This window comes from Xyrauchen texanus, chromosome 22 (genome assembly GCF_025860055.1).
Source record: "Xyrauchen texanus isolate HMW12.3.18 chromosome 22, RBS_HiC_50CHRs, whole genome shotgun sequence".
In the NCBI taxonomy this organism is placed as follows: domain Eukaryota; kingdom Metazoa; phylum Chordata; class Actinopteri; order Cypriniformes; family Catostomidae; genus Xyrauchen; species Xyrauchen texanus.
Window position 1 is genome coordinate 42976840 of NC_068297.1, and position 12172 is coordinate 42989011.

Sequence of the window (12172 nt, forward strand, 5' to 3'; positions counted from 1 at the left end):
CAGATCAAATATAGTTGTATAATAACAGATGGCACTTTGTATAAACTGCCATTATTGCATTAAAGGCACAGATCTAAAGGCATATTTTTGTTGTGAGAACTTTTAAACACGTTAGATAAACAACATGAAAAGTCATTGGTTTTAAACACATCAAATGTCTGTAAGAACCCTTTTCAAATGGTGATTTGGTCTGTCCCACGTGAGAGGAACTGAATGCAACAATTCAAATCCTACACAAATGTCATTTTTTATTCAATCGGTCGATACAAAAAATACAAATCTATCTTAATAAAGCAGTTCCTTGCATCAATGTTACCCATTCTGGTGTCGATATTTATTTATGTTTAAATGAACATCTGGGGTAGAAAATAATAATAATAATAATAACCTAATTCATTTAAAAAGTTACACACCTCATATAAAATAAAACAGCTCATATAATATAGCTTGAAAAACAACATTTTCTTAAGTTTAAACTGAACATTTGCTGAAAAATAGATTTATAAAATTGACTTGTGAGTTTCAAGCCTTATTAATGGAAGTGTACATGAAGAAATACTTGCATTTTCTGAGAGTTGTTTTGCCCTATAAAACTTGACACATATACCATAATGTGTGTATTACCTTTCAGAAAAACATCATTTTAATGTCAGTTATTAGTAATAACTACTATTATAATGAATAACAGTATTGATGTGCAGATAGTTCCTCAGTTCAAATGTCCCAGAGTGATTCTGTATGACGCTCTCAGAGGGATTTAACGCCCTATTTTAGCTCAGACTCCAGCGCTCCAACACAAGTGGGTCACAACCAATCAGAGCGCTGCAGTCACATCTGGACACGTCTGTTTACCTTTTCTATGTAACAGCACACGACTCAAACAAGACAAAGAGCTTGTGAAATCACTGCCGACACACAGTTTGGGATTCTGCATGTCTCTTGATGCTCTTGTAGTGAACACATAGTGAACTACACAATCCATGTTTCTCTGTATTTAATCCTCAGTCGTTTTGTTGATGGTTTTTGAGGATGAGTTCATGTTACACAAGCGGTCCATGTTCACATCTGTCTAATTGGACAGGCTTCTACAAAGTAACAGATGAATTTGATTGGACACAAGACGTTTGACATCAAAAAAAGCTAATTATAATGTAATCTGTTACACCAAATCTCTCCCAAACCAAAGAGTGTGTCCATGACACCATGCACACATCATGTAAGCTTGTTTTCCCCGAATATATGAAGTCAAGATCTCAGATGCTTCATGCAGAAGTTCAGGTGAACGTTTAATAGAAGAGAACATGTGTTTGTGTGCAAATGTTGTTTACCTCCAAATGCTGGTCTCATGGTGAAATCATGATCATCTATCCTCAACAGCTGCTCAGATTTGGTCATGGGAGATTTGGTCATGTCTGGACTTCTTCTGAAGATCGGACTAAAATAAAGATGCAAGCAAAACGAATCTATCAGACAAAACTGGTGCAGCTCACCTGCAACACACAGTCGTGCCCTAACCCTAATCTCCAGAAGAAATCAAAAAAATAAAGAAAGAAAATTACAAAAGATTGCAACCTGGACTTATAGAATCCCATTACTATGTCTACATTTGTGCTGAATGATTTTTGCATGGCTTGTTGTACGTATGGCATCAGTTTTATTCTCTTTCACACAAATCATGAGTAAAACAGCAGATTATCACTTCATAAACACTTACTTTTGACATCTAAACACGTTTACTATAGCGCATGTCTCATTTTAACGTTTGCATTACATAACAACACATTTACAAGCTTGTTTGAGTGAGATGAAATTGTGCATTAGCTCGACTGATAGAGAGTTGCACTTGTGATGTAAAGGAGCGGGTACGAGTCCTGAAGAGCACATGAGTCGACGTGAGGGCGAAAGCATCATAGAAGCAGCACAAAATGACGTGCTTGTGTTTTTTATCTCACATTTGCTTTTGCTGACACTATCGGTTAGGTTTAGGTTTAGGTTTAGGTTTAAGGTAGGGAGGTCATGTGTTGATTTAAAATGAAATAGAGCATTAACCTTAAATCCTCATCTGTTTGGGATAACATTTAACTCACTTTTAGGTGTGGACATTTCACCACAAAAATATTTGACTAGATGATTATAAAGACTGTGTACCTGCCAGACTTGTGATTTCCTCTGTCCATTCGTGTTGTTTCTCTGCGTAATCTGCACAACACAGAGAATAGTATTAAATTCTGTCAATCAGCAGATCCAGAATCTGTGGACTCTTGATTTCAGTGTGCAGAATTCTTCAGAATGGAAGTAAGAGCGAGAGGGCTGAAAGCATCATCAAATCAAACAAAATATTTCATAATAAACATGACAAAAATAAAATCACCAAAAATGTAAATCCTAAAAACAAGAAGAAAATACTTGAGGAGCAGAATGTCATGAAGGGGCGGGTTTACCCTCTGATGTTTTAACAGCAACTGTTAATATCAAAAGGTAATCAAAGCGTTTGCAATCGGTTATGTTATAATTATGAATGTTCCAGGTCATTTGTGTATTTGACCTCTGAGGTGTGACTGAGGGTCTGACCCATGTCAGGAATGCAGTTAACAGTGCTTTCTCATGTAGACGTTTAAGTAAGAGTTGTTTCGTGTGTACGGTTTCAGTCACTAACTACTGACACAAACTCATTCTTTGCATTCATCACTATAAGATTATTTCTGTTGCATTTGGAAGCATCGGAAAAATGTTGCATTCTGTCTAATGATGTCATTGCAGGGATTGTTTGTAGATTTGACATCATGTGACTAAGTCAGAGGAACTAGACGACAGTTTATCTAAAGAGAAGACTGACCTCTGACCCCATTTCTGCTTACCAACTTGACTTGGTGTCTTAAAATATCATCTTTGAATGACTGCTTTCACATAGTTAAACAGAACACTGTGTTTGTATGGTCTCTAGAACTTTCTGTACTGTTCACCTCTCAGAACTAAGAGATGATGTCAGTTCATTTGCATATGCCTATAATTCCTGTTGTTTCTGTAATCTGAGATCCTCAACTCATTTCTCTTTCTGTCTTTTGCCTTTGGAAATGTGGAGAACAGTAATGTCTCGTTCATCATCGTTCAGACTGCTCCGTCTCGTGAGTTTAACGGCATTATGTATGAAGTCTTGTTTTCAGGGGTTTATACCTGCAAGAACAAATTAGATGCCAATGTTTTCTTTTTTCTTAACCCATTAGCAAATAGTTTATTTTCTTGTAATAAATGTTTTTTGGTAGAAAAGAAAGGCTGAACTAAATATCTTGTATCTTTTTGCTTCATGTAAATGCACCTTGAGGATGTTTCGATATTTTAACTGGACAACACAAATATACAGAGACATTTTTTACATTGAAAAAGGCAGATGTAGATGAATGATGCTCTTCCAATCGAATTCATTGTTAATAACCTGTTAATAAAAACTGTTGCTGATGTTATAACTGAACTGCTGTCGTCTTTCAATTCAACACCAGATGTTTCTTTTATTCTTGTTGTTTCTACAGTACATTGTTGTACAGTTTAATTCCTAAATATGGATTATACCATAAATGATTTTATGAATCAGAGCTGCATGTTTGATTTCAGTAAGATGACAGATGAACAGAAGACTGTGACATATCTGCAGTCGTAATGTTGTTGCTCTGCAGCTGTTTAATAATCCGCTCAACAGAAATCCTCCGCAGAACAAACCAGCGCTCACAACATTCAGTCTGTCACAAATGTGTTTAACACGCGATGAGTTCATCTTTCAGAGACACATTTACTCACCAACATATCTCAAATGTTAAATGAAATGAGCTGTTGGTATAAAATGACACTGCTGATGATGTTCAGTGTGTCATTAGGAAAGAAAGCTTCTTTTCCATCCAGCGTCAGTTAAAAGGTTTACAGCGACTGAACTGGATGATCACTGTCGATAAGAAAACGCAGGAAATCACACCAACCATATGCTGTCTGATTACCATATCTTTAGGATGAAGCTTTTCAAGTGCATTCTGGAAACACACGGACAGAATGTTTATCGTACAATATAGGACTGGGTTTTATCTTGGTTTTATGATCTGAATCTGTAGTGTTTTCTACAGAATGTTCTACAACTTTTAGGTTGAACCCAAAAATCTGAAACATTTCTTTTGCATTTTATGTCATAACACTTCTTTAAGTTGGAAAAACGTCCAGCTTTGACAGCCCACTGTATTTCTGAAAGACAGAATGAGAGGAACAGACACTCTCAAAACAGATGAAGGGCCTTCTCTCTTCTAACTCAAACGGGTCGCATAAAGAACCATCATTCTCAGTTCCTCACTCAGCTGACAGGTCATCATTCACAGGCGGATTATTACCTGCTTTGTTTGTAGGTCTCCAGTTTGTGACCTCGTTTCTGAGCGGCTCTTTCTGCAGCGCCCATCAGACAGACGCACATGAACACAAACACCGTCTCCAGCTGCATGCTGCTCATAGTCCTTCAACACATCGGCCCGCGGACATCGTCTGTTTAGAGAGAGCACACAGTCGCCCTGCAAACATCACACAAATCTTTAATCTGCACACTGGGAAAAGCAATTTTGACTAAAGCCATAAATCCCAAGCGTCAGATGGCACAGATTTGATCCATCCAGTGGCGGATGCGCTCTCCTCACGATGAGCCTCCCTCAAAGCAATTCTCTTAATGATCCAGTGCTCTGCACCTGCCTGCTGTGACAGAGAGACAGACAGACAGACAGACAGACAGACAGACAGTCATGGCCCTTCTGGCTGTCTCAGTCAAGCTACAAACATTTGTTAGGACTCTCCCTAAAGAAATGTCCAGCTACAGTTCCATATGCATACATGTAGAATTTTCTCGATAGTCCCAAATGAAACACAATGTATTATATTTCAATCTCATCCCGTTCATGGAAGGATATTTTTAGCCTTGTGCTCCAGAATGTCTGTGTCAGTGTTTTACTGTCAGTGACTGATTGTGGCAGATTCTGTACACACTAACTCATATTTATTTAATTTATCATCAATCTTGCATTTAGTTTCTTCTTAGGAGAGAAAACAAAACAATAAATAATGTTTAATAAAGTCAATGTTTATAAAAATTTTTTAAACAAATCCTTCCACCGTATAAAGATGGAAATGCACTAAAACATTGAAGTAGGGCGTTAACACTTGCCTCAGTAGACCTTATTCACGCTAGCAGCATCTTTGATTTGGAATCTGAATGTAAATGAGGCTGTGAGGGACAGATTTACAGTCTCTTCAATGACATAAAATGGTATAAAACTGATGTTCCAAAACTCATGTTGTCTGCAGTTGTTTGTCTACTGAATGTTCTTGGACAGATATTTGATCAATGTTTTTCTGCTGAATGAAATAAAAACACTTTAAACTGCAGAACAGCCCATTGAAGAGACAGTCAATCCCTCAAAGCCTCATTGTCATTCTCATTAAAGATCAAATATGCCACTAGTGTGAATAAGGTCTATGCCATCGTTAAGCACTGCTTTGAATCTGTTTGATCTGCACATGAACGTGTTCAGAATGGCATATGACCCCATACTAATCTTACTTCTTCTGTCATATCTATGTAAGGCACAATTAGTAAGAGTTTTATGGTAGAATGCCATTTTGAACATGGCCAACGTCTTCCTTCCCTTTTAGTACTGGCACTGCCCAGTGTAATAACTCCGCCGGACACAACACAAAAGCTTCACCTTATTCCAACCAGGGTTCAGAACTTACATGAAGCTGAATAAAATGCCAGAATCAAATGTTAAATTGGTAAATGCGTTCATCACAAATGTAAAATTGTTACGATCCTTTGTTGTCTGCCCCATGTTTTCTGTTTCACTCATCACTGATCACGTTCCATGTCACGTTTTCCTTGTTGTCCGCCCCGTGTTTCACTGTCCTTGTATAAACTACACTTCCAGTCATTCCCGGCCCGCATCACCACCGTCACAGTGTTATTGTCCGCACCTGTTTGTTATTTTGTCATCTTCGTGTCTGTCTATTTAAACCCTGTTGTTCCTCCTCTCGTTTGTCGATTGTCCATTGCTAACCTCTCTCCCTGCTTTGCACAGTTAATGTTTCCTGGCTGTTCTTGTTCGTCCGAGGATTACCCTGCTGTTCTTGTTCCCAGCTGTTAACCCGTTCAAGGATCTCCCTACCCTTCGTGGATGTTCGCTACCTTCACCCCGTCTGTGTGTTATCTAGTATTTTAGTTTCCTTTTCCCATCGTGGACCTTTTATTTGCTCCTGTGTTTTGTGTCCTTTTCTTTTGCTTGTTAAATAAACTGCGTTTGGATCCAAACCTCCCGTCTGCCTTCCCCTGCATTCCTCACAATCATAACAGAACGATCGACCAAAACAATGGATCCAGCGGTTCAGCGAGCCAACTACCAACTGCTCTGCCTGAAGCAAGGGGACCGACCGGTAGAAGACCACATCCACGACTTCCTCGTTCTGGCGAACGTTTCAGACTTCCCTGACTCCTCCCTTGTGGTCATCTTCAGGGACAACCTGAGTGGCTGGCTGAAGGAGCGGTTGCCACCGGCAACGCGCTACTGGACGCTCCGTGACTTCATGGAGGCGACTTTACTGGTCTGCGGCACGCCGTTCACCGTGGCCGTCGCTGAGGAGGATCCTACCTCTCCACCCACAGTGGTCACTCTCCAGTCGTCCATGGCACTTCCTGTCATGCCAGTCCCACCTGCCAGCGAGCTCACCCCCACGCCTGTCGTTCTCCATGAGCCAGCACGGTCAACTTTGTCTGCCCGGAGGAGGAAGAGAAGACGGGCTTCCGCCTCCCGGCCCACGCCTGCCCCAGCCTGCGAGCCAGAGCCCACACCTGCCCCAGTCTGCGAGCCAGAGCCCACGCCAGCCACGGTCAGCGAGCCTGAGCCCACGCCGGCCACGGTCAGCGAGCCTGAGCCCACGTCAGCCACGGTCAGCGAGCCTGAGCCCACGTCAGCTACGGTCAGCGAGCCTGATGCCACGCCAACCACGCACAGCGTTCCAACGTCTCCAGTCTCACCCGCCCGGAGGAAGAGGAGATGGGGAAAGTCCTCTGCTATCCGACCTCCACCTCCCGCAGCTCCGTCCGCAGCTCCGTCCGCAGAACCCCCCGTGGCTTGGCCCTCAGTGTCCAGTGGACCCAAGCTCATGCATACCACGGTTAACCAGCCAGAGCCAGAGCCTGAAGCCTCAAACGTCAGCGAACCAGTGCCTGTGACCTCAAACGTCAGTGAGCTAGTGCCAGAAGCCTCAAACTTCAGCTTTTTATATACCCAACTATATAAAATACCTATATATACCTATATAATGTGCACATACAAACATGTGCAAAAAGTACGGGACAGTACAAGAAATTTCTAACAATGAAAAGGACAATAGGCACAGTGAGACAATACGTGCAGTGCCGACCAGTACACAGTAGTGCAAAAAGATGACAGTTTATAAAAACGTAAACATAACATACTATGTGATAGTGTTCTATGCACATAGCAGTTATTGAGGTAGCAGACAGTTATAAAGTGACAGTAATTAAAGTGCAACTCAGGACACGTGTGTGTGTGTGCATGTGTGTGAGTGTGTGTGTGTGTGTGTGAGCGTGTATTTATCACTTTGTGGGGACCAAATGTCCCCATAAGGATAGTAAAACCCGAAATTTTTGACCTTGTGGGGGACATTTTGTCGGTCCCCATGAGGAAAACAGCTTATAAATCACACTAAATTATGTTTTTGAAAATGTAAAAATGCAGAAAGTTTTCTGTGAGGGTTAGGTTTAGGGGTAGGGTTAGGTTTAGGGATAGAATATAAAGTTTGTACAGTATAAAAACCATTATGTCTATGGAAAGTCCCCATAAAACATGGAAACACAACATGTGTGTGTGTGTGTGTGTGTGTGTGTGTGTGTGTGTGTGTGTGTGTGTGTGTGGCGTGTATTTATCACTTTGTGGGGACCAAATGTCCCCATAAGGATAGTAAAACCCGAAGATTTTTGACCTTGTGGGGACATTTTGTCGGTCCCCATGAGGAAAACAGCTTATAAATCATACTAAATTATGTTTTTTGAAAATGTAAAAATGCAGAAAGTTTTCTGTGAGGGTTAGGTTTAGGGGTAGGGTTAGGTTTAGGGGATAGAATATAAAGTTTGTACAGTATAAAAACCATTATGTCTATGGAAAGTCCCCATAAAACGTGGAAACACAACATGTGTGTGTGTGTGTGTGTGTGTGTGTGTGTGTGTGTGTGTGTGTGTGTGTGTGTGTGCGTGTCAGTCCAGTCTCTGAGTATTGAGGAGTCTGATGGCTTGGGGGAAGAAGCTGTTACACAGTCTGGCTGTGAGGGCCCGAATGCTTCAGTACCTCTTGCCAGATGGCAGGAGGGTAAAGAGTTTGTGTGAGGGGTGTGTGGGGTCGTCCACAATGCTGGTTGCTTTGCGGATACAGTGTTTTTTGTAAATGGATTTGATGGAGGAAAGAGAGACCCTGATGATCTTCTCAGCTGTTCTCACTATCCTCTGCAGGGCTTTGCGGTCCGAAACGGTGCATGTCCCAAACCAGGCAGTGATGCAGCTGCTCAGGATGCTCTCAATAGTCCCTCTATAGAATGTAGCTCTAATTGAAACCGATAATTTTCCATTTCTGGTCACACATGATGGTTAGCTATTCTAGTTTCTAGGACAGATTTATAATACTTTGTGAAGATCTCAAAGGTTTTGCATTGAACTTCACATTTCACAACCACAAACTGGTCTTGTGTCTGTTTATTTACAGTAGCCATTCATTCAACCATTTTCTCAAACCTTTATTTGTTTTTGTTTCTTGCTGAGTGGCTGTTATTTTGAGTATTTAGGGGACAAGCATCAAATGTGCAGGTACCCTATTGTATTCATACTGATTTTCTGTTTATTAGGGGTTCAAGCCCAAAGGTGCAGGAACTCTATTGTATTTGTTCAGATTTTCTTATTATTTTTCTTATTGGGGTCAAGCCCCGAAGGGGAAAAAGACCCCTATTGTTTACGTTAGTTTTCTTATTATTATTAGGGGTCAACTCGGTATGTGTCTTTGGCACCATGCTCTGAAGGGACTCAAAAAGTTCCGGGACAGCGCCACCTTGTGGTCAAAAATTATTATACTATTTATAAAACTGCTAATAGCTATTGACTCCTTATGTCTACAGTCATGAGACTGGTCTTGATAGATTCCATGTTTCATGCCGAGAACAATGATACCAATTATGTCATGATCGAGCAAACTTCCTGTCCACCATTTTTAAATGTTTTGAAAACCTACTTTTTCAAACTCCTCCTAGACTGTTTGTCGAAAATGGCCTGCATCATCTAGAGGCACTCACATCAAAATGTATTCACAGCATGTAACATGCAAAGTTAAACTTAAGGCTGTATCTATCAGTATTTTATTTGTATAGCGCCTTTCGCAACACACATCAGGCATTAACAGACGATAAAACTGTAATGTCTATAATGTGGATGAATCCTTGTGTAATTAGATAAAATACGATTGTTTATCGTGTTTAAAAATAAGTAATTAAATAGTAATTGTATCAATAACCCCAGTGAGCAAGCTGAAAGTGACTCTGCAACGCTCTGAGTGATTGAGACGATACTCAATAAGTGTCATCACCATTAGGCCCTGAGATTACCTGCAGTGTTTTGTCGCATTGCCCCCTACTGGTCAGGAGATAGAAAAAATTGTATTTGGCTTATATCACTTGAACTCTTTCCTGCATGATAACAATCATGCCCAGATTCTACCTGAGCAGGTTCAGAATAGCGCCACATACTGGACAGAAATTCTAAGAACTAGCTCTTTTTAGTTCATTTTAAAATAAATCAGTTTAATCAGTTCAACTCCTCATACACTGTTCATCGGACTCTAAACAAAAACATGTCACAAAGCTTCTTTTGCTCCTCATGGTGCAGATAATTGGCTTGACTCCGGTATCACTGCTTGCAGCTATATTTATTATTATTTTTATTATTCTGCACTAAAACTGAAGACTCAACTAAGTTCTACCTCTGATGAATTTTTTTATTGAATTTTTATTGAAAATGAATCTGTGTTCATGCTTGACTGTAATCATAACCCAAAAAGTAATGCTTAAAAACAATAATTTAACAAAAAAAAAAAGAAAAATTAACTTTAATAAAAAGTAGTTTGATAATGTATAAATATACATCTTACTAATAAAAGTAAATAACTATGCCTGAAAACACTTTAATCAGCAATGTTTGCACAAATCTGTTTATATTTATATAGCGCTTTACAGGCATCTATCTGTCTCCTCATGCTCACTGGAATTAGAGACAGGTGTTAGACATAATCTAGCTCATGTGTAAATTCCCTTACGGCTTTCTCTCCGGATGGAGGCTCGACCACGCCCCCACTGCCACATATCCCCACTGCCTGACTCAGGCCAGGGAGCCATCCGGCCTGTCTACCACTACCCCCCCTCTTCTGGAAAGGAAGTCGGGGACAGCCATATGCACCCCCAGTCGGTGGACCACCTTGAATTTAAAGGGCTGAAGAGCCTGATACCACCGGGTGATCCACGCGGTGGTATCCTTCATGTGGTGGAGCCATTGGAGTGGGACGTGATCAGAGCAGAGGGTGAAGGTCTGCCCCAGCAGGTAGTAACAGAGAGTGAGGACTGCCCACTTAATGGCCAGACACTCCTTTTCCATGGTGCTGTACTTTGTTTCCCTCAAAGAGAGCTTGCGGTTGATGTACAGTACTAGGCGCTCCTACCACTCCACCACCTGCGAGAGTATGGCCCCCAGCCCTCTGTCTGAAGTGTCAGTTTGCAATAGGAAAGGGAGGGAGAAATTAGGTGCACGTAAAAGCAGCCCCTCGCAAAGTGCGGCTTTAATCTTCTTAAACGCCTGATTGCACTGCTCCATCCACTGGACCGGATATGGAGCCCCCTATTTTGTGAGATCAATCAGCGGGCTGGTGATGTGTCAAATTTAAACACCGCGTTGGCTTTTCTATAATCCACACAGAACCATACAGACCCGTTGCACTTAGGAACTAGAACAATCGGGTTGGACCAATCACTGTGGGATTCCTCTACCCCCCCATATCAAGCATTGCATCCAATTCTTCCTGAACTATTTTCTTTATGTGCTCTGGCAAACGGTAGGGATGACTACGTACCACCACTACTGGCTCGGTCTCAATGTGGTGCTGGATGAGGTTAGTACGACCTGGTAGAAGGGAGAACGCGTTTACACATTTCTGCAACCTCTGTGACTTGATAAGGTGAGAGGTGGTCTCCGCAAGTAACCAGGGTTATATGATTAGGTTTTGTATTCACCTCCAGCCCGAGCTCCGCCATCTCTGGAACAACCATAGTCAACATCACAGGGATCGACTCCCTCCACAATTTAAGGAGGTTGAGGTGATATATTTGATGTGCACCCCCTCTATTGGTTCGCTTTACCTCATAATCGAGATCGCCCACACGTTGTATGACCTCAAAGGGTCCTTGCTAATTGCCGAGTAATTTGGAGCTCGATGTACGAGTCCCTTATCTCCCGGTGCAACTTCCCGCAGCCGAGTTCCCCTGTTATACAGTCGGCTCTGTCTTTCTTGAGCTTGGAGAAAATTCTTCTGTGTTAGTTGCCCCAAGGTGTGGAGTTTTGCTCTAATATCAAGAACGTATTGAATTTCATTCTTACCGACTGAAGGTCCCTCCTCCCAAGCTTCGTGTGTGATATCAAGCACGCCGTGCGGGCGCTGCCCATACAGCAGCTCGAATAAGAACAAATCCAGTAGAGGCTTGCGGGCCCTCTCGTACTGTGAATAACAGGGGATCGAGCCATTTGTCCCAATTTCTAGCATCCTCGTGCATGAGGGACTATTGAGAGCATCCTGAGCAGCTGCATCACTGCCTGATTTGGGACTTGCACCGTTTCGGACCGCAAAGCCCTGCAGAGGATAGTGAGGACAGCTGAGAAGATCATCAGGGTCTCTCTTCTCTCCATCAAAGACATTAACAAAAAACACTGCATCCGCAAAGCAACCAGCATTGTGGATGACCCCACACACCCCTCACACAAACTCTTCACCCTCCTGCCGTCTGGCAAGAGGTACCAAAGTATTCGGGCCCTCATGGCCAGACTGTGTAACAG

At 41.8% G+C, this 12172-nt stretch overlaps 1 protein-coding gene across 1 annotated transcript in view; it reads right to left on the reverse strand.

The window, feature by feature from the left end:
- LOC127662621 (gamma-aminobutyric acid receptor subunit rho-1-like) overlaps positions 1-4485 on the reverse strand; it is a 25560-nt gene extending 21075 nt beyond the window's left edge. The window contains exons 1-3 of the mRNA XM_052153891.1: positions 4368-4485; positions 2149-2199; positions 1329-1435 (exon numbers count right to left, since the gene is read on the reverse strand). Coding sequence (XP_052009851.1) covers positions 1329-1435; positions 2149-2199; positions 4368-4483 — 274 coding nt within the window. The 5' untranslated portion in view covers positions 4484-4485. The remainder of the gene's footprint in view (positions 1-1328; positions 1436-2148; positions 2200-4367) is intronic.
- Positions 4486-12172: the final 7687 nt, after the last annotated feature.